A 20,636-nucleotide genomic window follows, 5' to 3' on the forward strand; every position below is an offset into this window, starting at 1 on the left:
TCAATGCTGGCTTCCCCTACACGGTTTTTTGATAAGAGCATCCAAAAATTTTCGGATGTTCGTAACTTCTTGAGTTCTGAGCCTAAAGATGTTCTTAAAATGTTCTTAATTTTACCATTTTGTGATTATTTTTGTCCAATTTCCCATGGGTATTTTAGAGTCCTCAAATCCTTAACTCGTTTTTAATATTTTGGGCATCGAAGCCTTTTTATATATTTTGTTCTTATAAAAAAAGTTTATCACTCTTGGTTGGATTAGATAAATTTAAAGTTTGTGTAATATATCGAAATACACTTGATGTGCCTCTCTTTATATTCACGACGTAATGTTTTCACTGATTCAAACATTTGGCAGCCACTATTAGTGGCAGAAAATATGTGCACATAGTGTTTTCCAGGCAAAGACCCCCGGAAAATATTTTTTTAAATGACAATAGAGAAGGGGCAGCACTTCAAAACGAGTCAAAACAACTTGTTGTTCTACTTCTTCAATTATTTCCATACGAAATAGGTCAGCGGGCTCGATCTTCTACCACCAATAATGTCAGCCAAGTTGTTACGTCACTTGTATTGTTTATGCCTAAAGATTACATCATGAAAATCAAGAGTTCATGATATTCATGACGTAATGTTTTCTACGGAAATACGCCAGTTTTAGCCAGTAATGGCAAATTCAAACTAGACAAAAGTTGCATAAAATTTGCCACTATTGGCAAAAACCGGAGTATTTCCGTAGAAAAGATTACGTCATGAATATCATGACTTTGTACTCTCCTCTGTCTCGTCCAATAGGAAGCGCAATCGATCAATAAGAGTTTATCAGCCCTTGGTGACGTCATTTCTGCTTTGTCCAGCGAGCAATCCTTCATTCCGTACCGTAATAACAAATTAACGATGTTGATGCAAGATTCGCTTGGTATGTTGCTTTTGTTAAGACCATGTTTCAGACGTTACGGTTTCGTATCGTTTCGAAACGAAACGGTTCTAAAACAACGTGTGAACGTCAACAAAGAAGCAAAGCAGATCGGAAGAACGGTTTCGCTCCACTTTTTTGATCGGAACGCAACTGCTCCTTTTCATTGTTCCGAAAATAGTATGATCACTTCCTATCCGTAACAAATACCATACCGGAACAATACGAAACCGTAACGTCTGAACATGGTCTTATTGAAACTTTTTTGATTGCATAGAAGTTTTTCGTGTTTTGTTAAACTGGATTCTCGGTTAATCGAACTTTAATTATTCGAATCTTTCTATAACTCGAACTTATTCCCAGTCCCCGTCAAAGAGAAACCCTCTTAAAATACTCTCTATGATTCGAATCTCTCTGTAATTACCCGCTCGAGTTCGAATTAGTGAGAGTCAACTGTATGTAAATTCCGCCATTATGGAAGCAAACGTCCGATTAGAAGGGATCGTCTTTAGTGGTAGATGTGTTTATTTGTCTATAACAAAGCTAGCGACTACACTCATAGAACAAAACATAAACTAAGAAGGTGGTCGCATAATTGTTAAGTTACAAAAAATAAATCTATAGAAATTTGAAATGAAATGAAACCATTCTTTTGGTTAAATTTCGTTATTATTTTTTTTAGCCAATAGAATGGTTTCATTTCATTTCGGAGCGAAACGGTGGAAACTTTACGTTCGAACATGGGTTTAACATCTACCTAACGCCCGTAAACCTTTTGAGCGTTTTACTTTTTTTCGATTACGATATATATTTCAGTTAAACAAACTTGTTCAAGGTACCATCTTCAATTATAACCCCCGTGTCCTTCTTTCAGGGGGTAATGCGAAGACATTGATGTTTGTGAATATCTCGCCTGCTGACTACAACGCCGATGAAACTATCACCTCTTTGACGTAAGTTGCATATCTTTTGCTGGCTTTAGTAAGTCTGCGACCGCAGTTGGAGGCGACCCGAAGGCTCTTCTTTCGATAGCTAATTACCTGAAGGTAGGGGAGGGCACCACTCTTTCTCCCTAGATTGCTCCACTTACCCTTGATCCTCCTCGAAATTGCTGAGCATCAAGCAGAGAGGCATCAAGTACCATTTTGGAAATCTTTGGTATGAAACGGCTGGGGGTTGAACCCACAACCTTGTGCACCGTAGCTGGATACTCTACCATTACACTATGGTCGCTTGAGAGAACAGAAAGGGTTTCAATTACTCTGCTTTCCTTCTTGACCAGTAGAGTATCCTCCCTTACTTTAGTATGAATCACAAAACTACTGGTATTTACATTACGTAATGCCTCATGCTTCACTTTCTTACCTCATCTCATCTCATTATTTGTTTCCATAGCTACGCGTCACGTGTGAAGTTGATCACTAATGATGCTAGTAAGAATTCGGACAACAAGGAAATCGCTCGCTTGAAAGGGGTATGTTTATTCCATATCGGGCTCTTCCAGAAAATGTCCGTACATGGGGGGTGGAGGATATATTGTCCGTGGGGGGGGGGGGTAGCGAAAAATCATCAAATGTGCTTGTCCGGGGGGGGGGGTAAATTGCTCTGTTCGGGGGTAATTTGGGTTGTCCAGGGGTCAACTGATGCTTGTCCGGGGGATAAAACCTGTTTACCGGGGGGCAAAAGTCCCTTTGTCCGGGGGTAAATCACTGAAAATTGTTATAACCTCCACCCCCCATATTAAAATTTTTCTGGAAGAGCCCATTTCTCACAACTTTTTTTCCCATTTCTACAACTCTACTAAAGCACTGTTGACACAATTTTTAAGTCGAAACTAGATGATTCTCCCTAGTCTCCTTATTTCAATGTTTAGTTTGCAAATAGCGCCATAGATTTTACACCAACATTAAATGCCGAATTTTTAGTAGCCCGGAAACCTTACAGGAAAAACCCTGTTGGGTGAATCTGATCTTTCTGATTTTATGATTACAATGGCTTCATCAATGGCTTTGGTCATCAGAAGAGTCCTAGCACATATTTCTGTGTCCTAATTTTGATTGATTTGAAAATCTGGAGAAAGCAATCATTTTACGTTTAATGACTTTTGGGAATTCTTTATATCGCGTCAAAAGATGAAAAGACAAACAATTTTTAAGCTAAAAAAATTATAATGTGCCACTTCATAATGTTATTAGGGTCTTTGGCTAAATTAGGAGTCACTTTACAGAAAGATTTTTGGTAAATTCTTTCTACTCCAAATTGAAAAACTAAACTCTTAGAACTTTTCAAACCTCAAAACCTTGAGCTTTAATTTTTCTGTGACCAAAACTAACGGGATTTTTCGCCATTGTTTAATTAAAACTTTCTTCTTTTATTTTTTCAAGATCATTGCCAAGATGAAGAAAGGAGAAAGCGTGGATGATGATGATGTTTAAAAAAGGCCGGATTCATTTCTCGAAGGAGTTATTGGACTTACCCCGGTGGAGGTCCTATAAATTAACCTTTGTCGGTCCGTCCGTTCGTTTGTCAGTCTGTTACCAGCTTTTCTCGAGATTGGCTCATTAGTTCTTTTTGGACCTACCTTAAGGTAGTCCTTTAAATTAACCCTTGTCCGTTCGTCCGTTCGTCCGTCCGTTCGTTCGTCTGTTGCCAGCTTTTCTCGGGATCGGCTCATTAGTTTTTTCTAATTTTTTGCACAATGATGTAAAATGGCAATACCCAAAATGTGACGGAGCCCGATATTCGAAAAAAAAAATTTTCCGGTCGCCAGGTCCGGAAATGTCCCGGAAAAAGTGGTTTTTTGGGATTTTCTCGAGATTTCATCATTAGTTTTTTCTGATTTTTTGCTCAAAGATGCGTATTAACAATGCCCAAAACATGGCCTAGTCCAATTCTTGAGAAAAAAATTTTTCCGGCCGGAAACCGCCGTTTTTCTGGATTTTCATTGGATTTTTTCCATATAATTGGTTGTTTTTTTCATTCAAAAACATTATTAATAGCAATGCCCACCATTAAGCATGTTTCAATTTTCAATAAAATTGATTTTTGAAGCCGGAACTTTCTAAAAATCGCCGGAACAGCCGATTTTCGCCGGAAAGACAGTATTTCTTGAATTTCTCGAACTGTACTTTATATTTGTTTATGAAATTTTGCACACTGATGCAATATGACAATACCTAAAATGTGACAGAGCCCGATTTTCGAAAAAAAGATTTTTCCGGCCGAAAATGCCGGAAATATGTCGGAAAAATCGGTTTTTTGATATTTTCTCGAATTTTCATTTTTATTTTTTGCTGATTTTTTGCAGAAAGATGCGTATTCGCAATGCTCAAAACATGGCCGAGTTGTATTTTTGAGAAAAAATTTTTTCCGGTTTAGTTTACTTATATTTCTATGCTTTTCACACAAAAACATTATTCATAACAATGCTCATTATCAAGCATGATTCAATTGTCAATAAAACTGATTTTTGCGACCAGAACTTCCTATTTATTTATTATTTCCCTACAACCCTTCCCTCTCCTCCCATCAACAATCAATGATGAATTTATTGTGTTGTGTATTTTCGCTAAACGCTATATTTTCTGACTGATTTTTTTCATTTTTCTTTTCGCATTGCTATCTAACTTTAATCATCAGGTAGGTCCATTCAGCATATTGCTTGTTGATTTTTGGCACAAAGATGCAAAATGGCAATGCCCATGTGAAGGAGCCCAATTTTCAAAAAAAAAATCAATGACGAAATTTTATGCGTTATTCATTTTTGCTAAACGCTATGTTTTCTGACTGATCGTTTTCATTTTTCTCCTTATTGCTATCTAACTTTCATCATCAGGTAGGTCGATTCAGCATGTAGCTTGTTTTTATAATAATTTCTCCAAATTTAAAATTTTTTAATTTTTTTTCCTGCTCGCCAAGTAAGTAGTATTCTCGGGTACCTAATAAGTGCCCCCCCCCCCGCTAATTATTTTTCCTTGATTCTTCTCTCAATCGCTGAGCATCAAGCAGAGTGGCATCAAGTATTATTTCTGTACTAAGTACGAAGTCTTTTGAATGACCCGACCGAGGGTTGAATCCACGACCTTTAGCACCATAGCTAGATGCTCTACCACTACACTACGCTAGCCAAAATAAAATCTATTTTCATTGTCTTCGATAAGGGAAGAAAGGGTTATCAATTAAAAGTCGCTAACGATTTTATACAAATAAAAACGGACAGACTTTAAATCAAAAGGTTTCATGAAAAGCTAACTAAAACTTTGAGACGACTTTTCAACAAACTTAGAAAGTTTCATTATGTCCCAACAGTATTTAAGCACTTAAAATTTTTAAGATTTAGATTGTTTCTTAAGGCTTCTTTTCCAAATACTGTAAACAGCCTTAAATTTATGTATGATATTGTAACTTTTTGTATAATGAGAATGGTGTTTTTTTCGGGATTCAATATTTTATACAATCTATTTATTTTAAAACTACTTTTTACTGCACATATATGATTTTTATAGTTTTGAGTGATATATATACACTTTAATTTGGTAAAGATAATTTATTAAATTATAACAAAAATCAATCGTCTAATTCAAAAAACTGCGTCAATAACCGGGGGCACAGACTTAAAATTTCCTAAGATGCACTGGGAGGGTCGAAATGAGAGAAAGTTTTTAGCAAAGTTTTTCACAGAGGACATTCTTATTCCAACCCCCCTCCCCCTCTTAATTTTCGTCGTCAAAAATACTGCTGTATATAGACCGTTTCATAAATTACGTCACGAACATCACTTGTCTCGTTTTGAAATTATTGCAACTTTTTCTTGCCTGAAAAAGGGATAAAGATTCGCTTCTAGTCCTTCGGGCTTTTACTTATGAATGTACGTTTCGGGACGAGATTAAACAAAATATTACCACATCAAAATTAAATATCTTATATATATATTAAAACTGAATCGTACATGAAGGCCCATCAAGGTACTTTTTGTTGATGCCATTTTTCATAATATTCTTTATTAAATAACACAAGTAATTCTCTCAGGCTAAAATACGTTGTCACCAGGCTAGACAAAAAGGTTGCTATGCCAACGGTCACCAAAACAATTTTCATACATAACGAAAGTCTGTCAGCCATGAAATAATACAATAAAATCGGGATACTTATTCCGATTACGCAAATCGGGAAACTACCGGTTAACGTGATCATCGGTTCCATGAAAGGGAATAATAAGGCGGCCGCCAGCAGAAACGCCATCAGTGCAATGTGGGATAACGCCTTGATGTAGGTCATATCTGAAAGAAAATTAAAACATGAAAAAAGTGTTTTTAGAAGCAATTCAAAAAGACAAATTTTGATTGTCTGATGATCTACAATCACTTCTCTTATATTAAGCGATATCGGGCGGGCATTCGCTTTCATTTCTATTCTAAACTTCAACGACCGTAAACAATCTTTTTTTATCGATTAATACACGTTTGTTTTAAGGCTTTCGGATGTTCTTGACCTTTTTAGTTTGAAGCCTAAAAGTGTTCTTGGTTTGGTTTATGTGACCGCAGTCGAGTACACCTTCACAACATCCTGCCACCTCTTCCCTATTATTCATCATTGTTGATAGATCTTCTAGCCGGACATTAGTTTCTCTGACAATGCAATCAATGAAATTTAAAGGACGCCTTCCTCTGTTTGGACATTTCAACCTCAGAAAAAGTACGTCGAAAACTATTTCTTCTTTTGCTCTGTGGCAATGGCCTTGCTTTTCTTTAATTGACAACGCTTGAGATAGCCTGTAGATTATTTTCTTATCTTGATGTTTCTGCTATCACAGCTTGGTAACATTGAGTTTCAAGCCCGAAGGGCTAGAGGTCAATCTCCTTGGTAGGATTTGAAGCCAACAAATCCTACCAAAGTTGCGCGGCCTTGAGCGACCCGCCTGGTTTTTACACAAATGACAGATTGAAACTAAAATTTACCGCTTAATTTCGAAAAATATATCACTCGAAAACAAAGGAATTGCTAGATTCAATCCGTCATCAAAAATACGGCGCATATTTTAAGGCTTCAATTTTTCTTGGCTGAGAAAGGTTAGAGATTGACCTCTAGCCCTTCGGGCTTGAAACTCAATGCTTGGTAACCCCTTCTTACAGACTCACTGGAAAAATTAGTCAAAATATCGTCCCCGATCGAAAATCATCCTCTAACTTTTGTCCCCACTGAAAATAATCAAATACACCAATCCTCAATGTAAAATATTTCCCATCTCCACCATAGATTTATAAAGCCCGAATGACTAGATGTTAAGCTTTTGCTGAAAAGTGTGCCGTGTGGAAATCCTACCTAAGTCACATGACATTATAATAGAATTTCGAAAACAATAGCAAAAATATTTTTTCCGATATTCAATTTTTTTTGGCCTGCGATGGCTTAAAGCCCGACATCTAGCCCTTCGGGCTTATAAATCTATGATCCTCACTGAATTTTCTGACTTGGAAACAAAAGAATTGAAATCCCCATTCATAAAAATTATGAGAATATCGATCCATTCGAGCTTCAGTCTGTTATTTTTATCCCCACTGGCTGAAAAGATTCTACCGGGTCTGTGATGAGAAGGGGGTGTCTTGGTCTACCAAGAAACTTGCAAATGCAGGATCGGCAAACTATTAGTTGCACACAATGTTTAAATCGAAAAAGAACATAGTAAAGGCGGGAAGATATGGGGGTATGACGGTATACGGGAAAAAATCGGCGGGAGAGTTTCGGAGAAACGACTGACAACTCTACCTGTAAACTCTGACTGTAAACTCTTTTCGGCAAAAAACCCGTTTGCGAATTTTCTTCGGCTTTGGGTTTTTTTCTTAGATAGTGATTCGTCTTAGACTATAACATAGTCTAGGAAGATCATTAAAAGACATTTTAAAAGTAAAAAAAAGAATTTTACCTTTTGGCATAGAAACAGCACTTTCGATATTTTGGAACAAAACGATAAGTGGTATAGAAGCAGAAATCATGAAATAAATCGCTAGTAACAATCTGGCTAAAAACAGCAACCAATACATCACAACCTTTTGAGTCATCAGTCTTTGTAACGTGTCCAAAAGGTTAGGTTCTATCTCTTGACGAAATGCAGCGTACGGTATTGAAGCGGAAAGTGCGATTGTACAAAACAAGAGTGAAGTAGATAAAAACAGAGGGAGCTCGAATAATTTTGGTTTGCTGTAATTTATGATTAACATCGGTAAATAAATATTGGGTGAAAGGAATAGAAGATGGCCAAATGTCCGGAAATAATCAGGCGCGGGAGCAAAAACGTCTGTATCAAGAAAATCGAACATAGTAACTCGTTGTGTTATTGAATGGTATAAACAGACACAGTATAGTGTTGCCGTAGATATGATACATGCTGCTACTCCAATTAGTGTATATTTTTGTGTCTGTGCTATGCTCTGTATGAAAGTCAACGGTGTGATTATTATAAAACACGGAACAAGCCAAATACGGATACCTTGATAATACGGTACACTCATTGGAATAATGCCTCTTAGTAACGTAGCTGATACGATCAAACAACTTATTGGTACTAACGCCATTACGATGTAGAATATTACTTGAATTATAACTCCAAATGTACTATTTATGAAAATTGATGAAAGTTTTGTTATAGTGAGTGTGTTCCTATTTTCATTCTTGGTTAAACTGACCATACATGTGAAAATTTCTTTAGTAAGAACACCAATGAAAGTTAACAATAGGACAATAAAAAATGTGTATATGACAAATATGACGGGACCGAGATTTTTCAAATCATTAGGTAAAATAATAATGGCAGCTCCTTGTCCAGTCGCCATCGATAAAACCATTGTTGAAATGAATCCGACTTTCTGACCATCTCCCCGATTTCGATTTTTGCCGGAACATGCATCTCCCCGATCTTGATTTTTATTGCCAGATAACAACGGCGATGATCTACAATCACTTCCATTTTTCAATTCAGACATTATTTTATCATGAGCTGCTTTTATTCATCTTGAGGATCAGTGTGGTGTTGATGTTTCGAATCTCTAAATGATAAATTTTATTTTGATAGATTTTTTTATAGAAGTATAATAAGAAATTGTGTTATAATCAATTTTTGTTTCAAAAAAATCGACAATCTACCATAAGTCTAACCACATATTTTGGAAATGAACTTTTCTAATATAACAGTTTGATTGGTTATCTTTAAGTTTTAATTCTGAAGAAAGAAATTTTCAATCTTTAACAAGCAAGAAAAATATGATTCATGATTATGAATCACCAAATAAAGCACCCAAAGGTCCATGATAGGGAATACTTATTTCTTTTTTTATAAGCAACTTAATCAACAACTCAACAACTCAACTCAACAACTCAATTTTCGGGTCAGGGCTGGGGTTGCTTAGCATTCTAGCAGAACAAACCAACGCGAAAAAAAATTTCTCGTGTCCCCAAGCCTTATAAATTCTATGAAAAGTTACAGCCATTTTTGTCTCAGCTGCAAATTATTTTGAGACAGACTTTACAGAGAGAGCTTTTTTAGCTGTAACAATATAACATTTTTGACAAAAATATTGGCACAGTTATTGAATCCAAAGCTTCCCAAACCAATTCCAAGAAATATTTTGGCACCATTCGATACGACATTCACACAATAGGAAAGAGATCGACTTAACTATTTATATTCCAGAGTCTTTGAAATAGCGGTTTTCGATATTTACGTGTGTTCTTATGATACGAGTCATGGAGACGGAGGTGGTTTAAGAAAAAGAAAAATCCAAAAATAATAACCTTTTGAGAATATTTAATCACTACGTAAATATGCTAAATATTCTTTTAGATGACACACTTTTTTTAAATAATCATGATGCAAAGATTTGAAGAACTTGTGTGTTCTGTTAGCATTCAAATACCCAAAACCAATTTTTTTAGAAAAGAGATTTCGAGCAGGCAAAGGAGAGTTCTGATCTGTAAAATATACAAACGGAGTAAATATTCAGTAGTAGTTAGTAAGTAGTGGGTAGTAAGCGTTTTGTACTTGCTGATTTTATAATATATGCTTATCAGGGCCCTATCACTTTCAACCATATCTTTAACTTCTAAGCGAGAATCACATTCTTGTTATTCTTAATCTTCTTAAATTTTCAGTAAGCTGGATACAGAAACAAACATGCAAAATTCAAAATTTTTACTAAGAAGATACGAACCATCTTGAAGATAACAAATTGCAAATCATCAACATCATCAAGAAAGTTTTCTTAAACTTGCTCCTCAAGCTGCAAAACTTGAGGAGCAATCTTAACGAAGGGTAATTATCTTTAATGATCAATCATTGAAAAAAAGAGAAGTCTTGCTGAGTAGATCATTATCTGATATTCCGTGGCGTATTGGCGGCCGCCCACGCTAAAGCTCTAAAGGAGCGGACCAATATAAATATACCCGGCTTAAAACTCAAAAAATTAAGAACATCCTAAGGCTTCAAAAACTTTGGATGTTCTTATAAAAAAACGTGTAGTTTTTAAATCGAGTGCCTACGTTGTTGAGCAGGGCGCAGAGACTGACGCGTTTGGAACTTTATGACATGTTCAAACTGAATGAAGAAAAAAATACAATGTTTTAGTCTCAAAGAAAATTAAGAAAAATGACAAATTTTAGTCTGAGAAAAAATTGAAAAAAGTTACAAAAGTTGATCATCCAAAAATTGAGAAAAATTGACAAATCTTAATCTCAAAAAATTGAAAAAAATGACGAATCTCGCATACTGTAAGATTGACAGAAACTGACCAAAAATGAGAGGAAAATTTGGCTAGAAATTTCTCTGTAAAGATGTAAAAAAAACATTAATTTCAAAAATTTCATAAACTAATCTTAACCTAGGGAGACACGATGCCTGAGCCCAAATGGCTGGTGAAAAACACGAAAGAATGAGCGAGTGAGAAACGAGAAGGAAACCTACCAGGTAGCCAGTAAATGATAGCTGTGTGTTGAGTGCCCAAAAATGACAATAATGACGATTTGTCAAATCAAAGTTAAAAATTGAATTCCATCCCGAATTCCATGAATCTCTCTTAGTAAGGAACAAGTGAGCTCCTTGAAAAAGTGTCTTGATTTTGATAAAAAACTGACAAAAAATTAACAAAAGATTACCATGGTACATAATGAAACAATAGAAAAATGATGACAACGCACGCATTGAACATAAAATTAAGATACTTAAAAAATTAATTGAAAACAGAAGCTAATAAACGCAAAACACTGAAGTGACACTAAAACCATGGAAACAGAAGACTGTGAAATGAGACGCTGTGGCTAGGGACTGAGAAATTTTTTTGTCTTATTGAAAATTTACTAAAAATACATCAGAGCCACCAAGCTCGCATTACATACATGATATATTTTGTCGTCTCAAAATGTTTTCAAATCAGCCTACAAATTCCACCAACTTACCGTAGAGGTAAGTACATTTGAAGTACACTTTTTTTATAAGAACATCCAAAATTTTTAAAGCCTTCAGATGTTCTTAACTTTGAGCTTTAATTTAAAAATGTTCTTAACATGTTCTTACTTTCACCATTTTGTGAGTATTTTTTTCCATTTTTTTTTTAGAAAAGTTTTAGGGGTCCGCAAAGCCTTAAAATGCAAAAAAGTTGGGTTTTTCGACTCTAACGCTTTACTCTCTAGTAGAAGTTATCTGGTACCAGATGTGGAAATATGCTACCCCACGCTTTTCTCTGAAGGTCGGGGATATTTTAACATCTGGAGGTTTTGCATTGCATCACAGAATTTGAGTTGAGTGCGTTTTTAAACTTCGAGAGGAGATTGGAAACGATCAACCTCAAGCTAGCATCTAATTCTATATTGGATGCGGGTGCTAGGTCAAAAATATATCAAATCTGGTGCAAATATGGTTCGGAATCATGTGCTAGCTTGATTACGTAAAAAATGTAAACAATATCCCTAGTTTAGCCTGTTTAGCCAGGTTTAGCCTCATTTACAGGTACAACTTAAAACGTGTATTTATTTACGTTTTCGAAGAACATTTTGCGAAATGCAGAGGGCAGAGTTTTTTCGTGTTCAGCTGTTCGGGCGTTTTCTAGGTAGCCGTTGTTAGCGTTCTGCAATTTACTTAAGTTGTAGTGTGGTCTTAAAATGGTACTAGTAGACTTTGTATTTTTCTACACACGTCGTTTAAAGCTTTTAGAGTCGCTTGCAACTTTACTAGCATGTTCAGAAGAAGACTTCAGCAGCACCATCAAAGAAAGAAACAACAGCTACTACTACAAGAAAAACCAAGAAAGATGATTCACAAATTTCAGTCGAGGATCAAGATATCAATAACTTTTTCAGGCATGAGACAGACGACGAGGATCAATTTATTCCAATTCAAATAGAAAAAAAAGCGTTGGTTGAATTAGAGCAGCAGCAGAGGGAAACGTACACGAGAGGCAACAAGATCAAGGTATTGTTCAACATTAACAGCCCCCAACCCTAATACTTTTGACCCTATTGCGTATCAAGACAATTTGCTTAATTTCTTGGGGGACAAATTTGAAAGGGCTCATGAGAATAGAGAGACAATTCATTTATTAAATCCCAAATGAAAACTGTGAAAAATAATAATTCTTATGAATTTAAGTCTGCAGATAGATAGAATAGATAAATAGAATACCTGATGAAGTTCTGAAAATAGAACGAAATATCGTAAACAAACTGTGTTGATTTTACTTTTTTGTTCACTAAATAGAATACAATATAACTTTACTCAAGATTTATATCAACTGGATACTGACACAAAAGTTTCTTTGCAATCCAATGACAAGAAAGAAGTTTCATTAGCGTTGAACAAGATTAAAAATGAGCTTTTGAATAGTCAAAAAATCATTCGTTTGGCCGATCGGTCTGTAGCGGCTGGAATTCAGTCAATTGTTTGAAAATGGTGACGACGAGAAATGGAGAAGCGCCGAAGGGAGAGAAATCTCAAGTTTGAAACGCAAAAACCAGTCAGATGCTGCGAATCACGCACCAACCAAGAGATTCATACCTACGAGTTATCCAGGCTATCAAGTAAGACCACAACATTTTGTACAGCAAGTCGTACCCCAACAACACCAAGTTTTAGTGCCTCTTAAACAACGACCCTTTATTTGGCAAGGTGCCATCGGAGATGGCACGACAAACAACCAGCTTCAGTCTATTCCACAACCACGCAGGTTCCCCGTACCACTTAACGTCTGTGTCATCCGCGGAGAATCCGGTCATTGGAAGCACCAGTGCCCTAAAAGATCAACAACGGGATAGAGTGTTTCTATTGTTTTTGAAAATAGACCAAGAGTCAAGGGGAGTTTGAGAAGACACTTTCAATTTTGGAGGGAAACCTTAGAGGCCAGTCCGCATATTTTGGGTATTTTAGAGCACGGCTACAAAATTCTCTTTAGATTTAATTCACCACCTTTTGAATTTAAGAACAATAAATCCGCTTTGAAAACAAAGTTTTGGTGGAGGAGACCCTAGATACTTTGTTAAAAGAGGGTAAGATTTTCGAAGTTCAGAGGCCTTATGCTACCAACCCTTTGTCAGTAGCGGAGGATTCAAGTGGGAAGAAAAGATTGATATTGGATGTCAGTTTTTTTAAATCAATTTTTGTGGAAGAAAAAAGATCAAGTTTGATGATTGGAAAGTATTTGAAAATTTTATCGATTCAGATGCGGAGGCATATTTATTTAAGTTCGATTTAAAAAGTCGGTACCATCATGTTGACATACACTCTGCGACCACCAAAAATATTTAGGCTTTTCTTGGAATTTTGGGGAATGCCATAACAGATATTTTTTATGTTCAGTTTTACCCTTTGGTTTTGAGCTCAGGACCTTTGGTTTTTACAAAAATAGTAAGGGTTTTGATAAAATATTGGAGGACTCACGGGATAAGGATAGCCTGTTTTTGGATAGTGGCTTGTCATACTAGAATATTCAAGGGAAAAAGCCTAAGAAAATTCGAAGTTTGTTAAGGGTTTCTTAGATAATTCAGGTCTCATAGTTAACAACGAGAAAGCACAATGGGAATTAGTTAATAAGATTCAATGGTTGGGTATCCAAGTAGATTGAAATGGCGAGTAAGGCAAGTAATGGCGGCTCAAAGCAAGTTCGATATTTGACGTACGGCATTATGTCGACTTTTCTTGGACGGTGTTTTGGTGTTTTTCCCGTACAGAGCAAAGTAGAAACGACATGTCACCTTTGGTGACGACCCGCATGGACAGCCCCGCAACCGTAGCCGTAGAATATCTCCGATACATAATCTCGCTTTTGAAAACAAATCTTACTCTATTTCGGAGAAACGTATCACGTCGTTATTGAATTTACTCCAAAATATTTTTGATCATCCAACACGCACTTCTGCAAGACAGCTTTCTTGTGTAGCAGGTAAAAAGTTTCTCTGAAATTTGTTTTAAGAAATAAGATTCGATTGAAAACTCGTTTAATTTATAAATTAATACCTAGAATCTGTTAATACAAACTTTTTTTCACGATGTTTTGAGAGAATTATTGTTTTGGAAGTTTAATGTGCAGCAAAATTTAATTGAAAGTAATTATATCATTATAAGTCAGTCGTTTTTATAAACACTTCTCCAACAGTGGAGGCAGTTCTTTTATTTTATGCAAAAACCAAACGATTTCACTGCTGATAACTGCTGATGCTCTGAATGGACATTCAAAGAAGGCGACGTTATTTGTACAAAATCACCCGAGAATACCATGTTATTACTATACAAATAACGTCGCCTTCTTTGAATATCCGTTTAATTATATGGTCAAAAAAGAATTGAAGAACACTCAATCGCCATTCTTTTCGAAACTTATAAAAACATTCGAAACTACAAAAAAACATTCGACTGACACTCTTATTTTGATTGGCTTAAAAATTTCGTACGATATTTTGTTAGCCAATCAAAATATCGTACGATACTTTTCTTTCAACCAATAGAAATTTTTGTTTACATCAGGGCGATTACAAAAAAGCGGGGCTATTACGGATTTATAGCCCCGCTCGTCCTTTACAAATCTAAGCTAAATGTAATCAACCGTATAATTATACTACAAACAATCTATTTTCGGTGTATCTTTGGTTTAATTGGTCACTAAGCCAAGAGAGCTCTACCCCTCGAGGTTTGATGACCAATTTTCGACGTTAAATCTGGAATGTTAATATGAAGCGATCAAAATCTTATGTTAAGCACGAATCTTCATTGTATATTTTTTACAACCCTTAGAGATTTATGAAAAGGACCGTTGATGAGAACCACTTATCTACAGTTGACGCTCTCTAATTCGAAGTTCTACTATTCGATTGGCTCCTTTATTCGATGAAATTTAAAGTCCCCGTCAACAAGAAACTCTCGTAAACGACGCTCCATTATTCGATAAGTTCCCTTATTCGATGAAAATCCAATTCCCCTTAAAGATTGAATAAGAGAGCGTCAACTGTATCTAGTGTAGTGAAAAAGCACACAATGTATGTTATAGAAATTTAAAGCAGTTTGAGAGATGAGAAAGTTATACTTTTAGAGAATTACTGGTTATCAAATACGCAATCGATTATTCTTTTGACGAACTGTTAAGTGATAGAACGATTTTATGGCATACAGACAATATATGAGCACAGCAATTATTATAAGGGTAGGTAGCAAAATAAACATATCTTGCAAGAGTTAGCGAACAGCATTCATTTAACTTGTAAGGAGAAAGACGTAAGCAACGTAAGATTGACCGTTACTTAACCTGAGATCAGATTGTGATTGTTTTCTGCACACCACGCTGAAGCTCTAAAAGGATGTGTGAAAACATAACAATCTGACGCAAATTTCATAAACGACTTGATATCCATCTCCTTTGTATTTTTGTAGAAAGCACATGCTAGCTTCGTTGCCGCCTCGTTATAAACATAAAATGAAACAATAAATTTTGATGATATACCTCTTGAGAATATCTTGCTGATAACGTTGAAAGTTAGACAAAAGTCTATGTTGTTCTACTCTTCTCAAGCCTTTTATCTATATCATAACAAAGATAACAGAGGCAAAATCATCATCAGCTTATTAAAGCACCGACTAATATTTCTAAATTTTGACTAAAAAAAGGAATAATTTTAGAGAGCAATGGATTCAATTATGATATTCTTATGACACAGGCTCTCAACTTCATAAAAAGTCATAAAAAAAATATTGGAGTGGCAAAAGTGATTCAAATGTATACACAGAGTTGAAATTTTGCATTTCAGCGTTGAAAAATATTGATAAAATATATTGCAAACTTATGAAAAAAATTGAAAAAAATTCTTGTGAATTACGAGTTATGTTCAAGCTCTATCAATCCTTTTACCTGAGTAATTCAAAGAAATAAAATTGTGACGGAATATTGTCGGATATTTCAGACCAATTTTGAAATACAGGCGACAACGAAGCTTGCTTCAAAGAGAAAATATAAGCAAGGATTTATTATACACTGGATGTACAAGTAACAGATTTTTGCCGATTTCTCGTGTACTAGCTATGTCCGCAGTAATGATTATATTGTTCACTCTCCTTCCCTCATTAAATGATTTTTCGAAGCATTTTTATTTCATTTCTTATTGAAAATCACTCATCCAATTCCCAAAAGAGACTTAAAAATTTCCTGTGAGAGTCAGATTCTTCCACTTAATGGCTAATTATAAGTCGTTATGACGTTTCAAGCTGTGAGAAAGATGCAAAAGACGTGTTGTGTATAAGAAATTTAATGTTGACACCGGAAATTTTCAAACTTCAACCTAAAAAAAACCGCCTTGCCACCACGTGCCTCCAAAGGATTTTCATACCACAGTGGAGCCAAGACACTCAAGTCTTATGTATGTTAATTTCAGCTCTTCTGGGGACAGTCTTGGAAAGATATTTCCAATTAAAAATTTCGTGTCACTATAAGCATTTTGTCTGAATTTCTTGTCTATTTATTTTTTTCTCACATTAGATTTCGCAAATGTATCCAGCTTGGAATGCTAGCCTTACTTTCAAACTTTTTTTTCTGCAAATGTACAAAAAGAAAGAGCTAGAGAACTTTTTAAAAACAAGACTGATAAATATTTAAAAAAATCAGACACCTTCGAGCCGCCATGACAGTTGTCCTTTGCGGACAAAGCTAGAACATCAATTATTTTCTGAAACAATGAAAATACAATGATCGCTCTCCATCGTTTTATGAGTCGTTTATACAGTGTATAATAAATCTTTGATATAAGATAGACATCCAGTCCTTGATATGTTCAGAGGGGGGGGTACTAGGGTTGGCGAATGAGGGGTAGTAAGTGCGGACGGGACCTCCGAAAACCGACCCTTAGAGAGACTGATTTTTGCTGAAAAGGTGACCCTTAGAGAGACTTTTTGAAATTTTTTTTTCGATTTTTGAAAAAAGTCATACCCTTCGAGAGACTTTATTACAATTTTTTTTTTGATTTTTGAAAAAAGTCCTTAGAGAGACTTTATTACAATTTTTTCTCTGGAAATCAAAAGATTTCCTAAAAATCCTGGATTTTCCGACCCTTAGAGAGACTAATTTAAAATTTTCTGAGTTTTCCGACCCTTAGAACTTTGAAAGGTGAAAAAACCGACCCTTACCGTCCGCACATACCCATCATCCATTTTTGACTAAGTACTCCCCCCCCGGTTATGTTCATGAGAAAACCCAAGACAATTAGACAAAAGATAATTAGATAAGAGCTCTTAGAGAATGAGAAGGAAAGCTTTGAAAGGAAATGTACACGTAATATGATTTTCCGAAGAATATAAAAGACAAATCTGAAATGATATAATGAAAATCTCTCAAAAGACTTTTTCTTTGATTTGCTTCATGGCATCGCCTTAACAACATTCGTTCAGATTTAAACTTTAAAGAAATGATTGTCACAACTTTCTTGGCAATTTTAATTTCTTCGAGGATTTCCAAATCTTCCTCAGTGAACACAAAGAACATTCCGTGTGAAGATTATATCGCTGGTGACCGTTTCTCTGCTTGCCGTAAGTGCATTTCACCTTTGCTCTCACTCAGATTCCGAATACAGTGAAGTTCTCTAAATTCGAACACACGCGGGCATAAGCTTTGTTATAAGGCATTATTAGCTGAATTTTTCTTTATCAGATAATGCTGCGGGAGCAAAAATGTGGAAAGCAATGAGTTCGGGATCAAAAATGGGCTTGGAAATCGGATCAAAGCATAGAATGGGAAGAACAGAAATGGGGAACGAAAACTATATCTTTTGGAAGTGGGATGAAAAATAGGAAACGTGTACCATAACTGGCAACAGGGAGAGAAATTGGGATCAAAATAAAGAAAGAGAATGGGGACAGGAATGACGAGGGGAGCGAAGTCAGGAGCTTGAACAGAAATAAAGACATAAACAAAATGAATTGAATAGGGATTGGGATGATAAAGAACGGGAATGGGAATGTGAAAATAAGGATAGCAAGGACAACATGATGGGAACATGTAAAATTTTTCAAAAAATGAGCTAGATTAATCCCAGCCACGATCCGAAATTTGGAGTTGCTTATAAAAGAATGTGCACTCGTACCTCGTAAGTTTAACGTTTTTTTATTTTATTGAATTTTTCTTCGTCAGATAATGGTTACATTTTCACTTATGTACCACAAAAATTGCTTCCCTTCGATGGAATATTAGATTGCAACGCCCGAGGAGGTCATTTAGCCACCCTTCAAACTCTAGATGATTTGGTTGTATCCGAAGGATTAATAGCAAGGAAGTGAGTGACTTTGTTTGTATCTTTTTGTCTCTTATTCTTATTTTACTTGAGTAAAAAAGGGAGATTGCAGGTGTCAGCGAAACCTTTACTATTTGTAAACGAGGTAAGCATTACTCATGACCTAATTTATGAAAAGGTATATTAATGATTTTCAAATTTTTTACTCAAATCGAAAATCTTTATGATATGTTTTGATATCTGTCTCTTTTATTGAATCCTTTTTAAGTTTCTTGCTCGTGATTTGATTTTTTCAAGATCTTGGATGGTTGTCATAGTAACTTGCACATAGAGTGTGCGTTGAATAGAATTAGACCTCTCTTCACCTTACAGCGTGTATTCATAAGCGGTGATACTCTCTGTACGTTATAACCTTTAATATATCTTTCTCAGCAATGCGCAAGGCGAGGTTGTGCTTGGTGGTACCCTCACTATCACAATACCTGTAAATACTGATGGTACAGAAGTTAACCCTTTGATACCAACCCCTCAAGATGGGTTTATAAGCTCTATAAACGTTGGTGATTCTACATTCAATGATATCTCATCTGTATCATATATCGACAATACACCTTATGAATATCTCTGCAAATTTGTTTACCATGGCAACAGTAAAGCTTACATCACTTTTAAAGGAGTGCTTGATGGTGGTGAAATTATTAACCGAGAGGAGATTGATTGTGGTGAGAATGGACAACTGAAAACATTCACCAATTTCAACAAAGTTGCCAGAATTACCAAAGAACTTAGTTTGAGGTATGGTTAGTTACGTTTGGTACCCAGTCTTTTAGAGCTCGATTTTTTATGATTCTGATATCTAGGGCTTATGAAAGATTGTACCAATATTCATCAGTATAACTTAAAAAGTAGTGTGCAAATTGCTCTGGGTATGAGTTTGGTGTGATATGCTTTTATATATAGCTTTTTACTTCGAACCTAGATAAATATTACACAAATAACATAGCTTAGATGTAGATGGTTCGTATACCTAATATCGGTGATGGGAAAGTCAGGGGTCATTTTTTACTCTTTTTACGGGGAGAAACTTCGTTACTCCTCATTAAAACTTTTCGTTATTTTCTTTGATAAGGTAAAAGCTTACTTCTTCGGGATCATTAAATGGAAGGTTCAATAATGTACTGTTTGTTTTTGTATTTTCTCAGGACAAGAGAATTGCGTTACTTTATCGGAGCAAAATTCGACACAGCAACACTAAAGTTGATTTGGGATAATGGCAGCAAGTCACTAGTCCGAAATTGGTGTTCTAGCCCACCCTCCATTGACAACCCCAATCATTTGGACCCAGCCCCTGAACAATGCGTCATGGTGACGTCATCCGGTTGTTGGGTGTTGCAGGATTGCCAGAGTGGGCCACCAGAGTTTCGTAATTACATCTGTGACTTTGACCGGAGAGGAAGCCTTAATAGTGAAAATAACGATCAGCTCTTAACGTTGGTCAATGTACTGAGAGCAAAAATCGACAGGATAACTAAAGATTGTCAAACTTGTTCGATGAAACATTAAAAGACTCGACATGATTTTAATAATAATAATAATAATGCTATACAAGTTCGCAGGCCACCGTGCGAGCACATGGGCCTCTATGAACCGCTCTTTGTTCGGTTTACAATTTTCTTAAAATAGAGTTTTTTCCTAGGGCTCCCCCTGACTTTGAATTTAAAGTTTGCATCCTTTAGTGACGTGTTCATTTCTTTGGCTTTCATACACCACTCTTTGATTGTCTTCCTTTCACTTTTCGTAAGATCTTCTGTCACACGGAAGGGCAATCTTTCTCCTTTAGTGATTGCTCTTAACACTGTATTTTTGTCTTCTTCGTTTGCAAATCGGACTCTTATTGGTCGATAGCGTTTTTCATCTTCCTTTTCCTTCGAAAATTTTCCGATTCTTTGAGTTTCTTCAATCTTTATATTCCTTAAGCTTAG

The 20,636-nt window shown here is 35.7% G+C and overlaps 3 protein-coding genes across 3 annotated transcripts in view; 2 read left to right on the forward strand and 1 right to left on the reverse strand.

The window, feature by feature from the left end:
- LOC136815728 (uncharacterized) overlaps positions 1 to 5,478 on the forward strand; it is a 53,190-nt gene extending 47,712 nt beyond the window's left edge. The window contains exons 32-35 of the mRNA XM_067072174.1: positions 792 to 915; positions 1,787 to 1,865; positions 2,308 to 2,386; positions 3,297 to 5,478. Of these exons, the coding sequence (XP_066928275.1) occupies positions 792 to 915; positions 1,787 to 1,865; positions 2,308 to 2,386; positions 3,297 to 3,347 (333 nt within the window). The 3' untranslated portion in view covers positions 3,348 to 5,478. The remainder of the gene's footprint in view (positions 1 to 791; positions 916 to 1,786; positions 1,866 to 2,307; positions 2,387 to 3,296) is intronic.
- LOC136815696 (uncharacterized) lies at positions 5,389 to 10,949 on the reverse strand. Its single transcript, XM_067072136.1, has 3 exons — positions 10,865 to 10,949; positions 7,835 to 8,954; positions 5,389 to 6,191 (listed from the first exon to the last, which is right to left on the reverse strand). Exons 2-3 carry the CDS (start codon positions 8,889 to 8,891, stop codon positions 5,872 to 5,874), a joined length of 1,377 nt encoding a protein of 458 aa, XP_066928237.1. The 5' UTR covers positions 8,892 to 8,954; positions 10,865 to 10,949; the 3' UTR covers positions 5,389 to 5,871.
- A 6,829-nt stretch (positions 10,950 to 17,778) lies between these two features.
- On the forward strand, positions 17,779 to 20,636 carry LOC136815697 (uncharacterized). The gene is made up of 4 exons (XM_067072137.1): positions 17,779 to 17,953; positions 18,555 to 18,696; positions 19,087 to 19,449; positions 19,857 to 20,636. The coding sequence occupies exons 1-4, from the start codon at positions 17,833 to 17,835 to the stop codon at positions 20,215 to 20,217; spliced, it is 987 nt and encodes a 328-aa protein (XP_066928238.1). The 5' UTR covers positions 17,779 to 17,832; the 3' UTR covers positions 20,218 to 20,636.

The sequence above is a fragment of the Clytia hemisphaerica genome, unplaced genomic scaffold, assembly GCF_902728285.1.
Source record: "Clytia hemisphaerica strain Z4C2 unplaced genomic scaffold, Clytia hemisphaerica genome assembly, whole genome shotgun sequence".
In the NCBI taxonomy this organism is placed as follows: domain Eukaryota; kingdom Metazoa; phylum Cnidaria; class Hydrozoa; order Leptothecata; family Clytiidae; genus Clytia; species Clytia hemisphaerica.

Excerpts from the sequence above, each read along its gene's own strand:
- LOC136815697 (XM_067072137.1), top strand. The coding sequence starts at position 17,833 with ATGATTGTCACAACTTTCTTGGCAATTTTAATTTCTTCGAGGATTTCC. Across the intron at positions 18,697-19,086 it reads GAAGGATTAATAGCAAGGAA|CAATGCGCAAGGCGAGGTTG; the intron begins GTGAGTGACTTT and ends TATCTTTCTCAG. Across the intron at positions 19,450-19,856 it reads ACCAAAGAACTTAGTTTGAG|GACAAGAGAATTGCGTTACT; the intron begins GTATGGTTAGTT and ends GTATTTTCTCAG.
- LOC136815696 (XM_067072136.1), bottom strand. The coding sequence starts at position 8,891 with ATGTCTGAATTGAAAAATGGAAGTGATTGTAGATCATCGCCGTTGTTA. Across the intron at positions 6,192-7,834 it reads TGCTGTTTCTATGCCAAAAG|ATATGACCTACATCAAGGCG; the intron begins GTAAAATTCTTT and ends ATTTTCTTTCAG.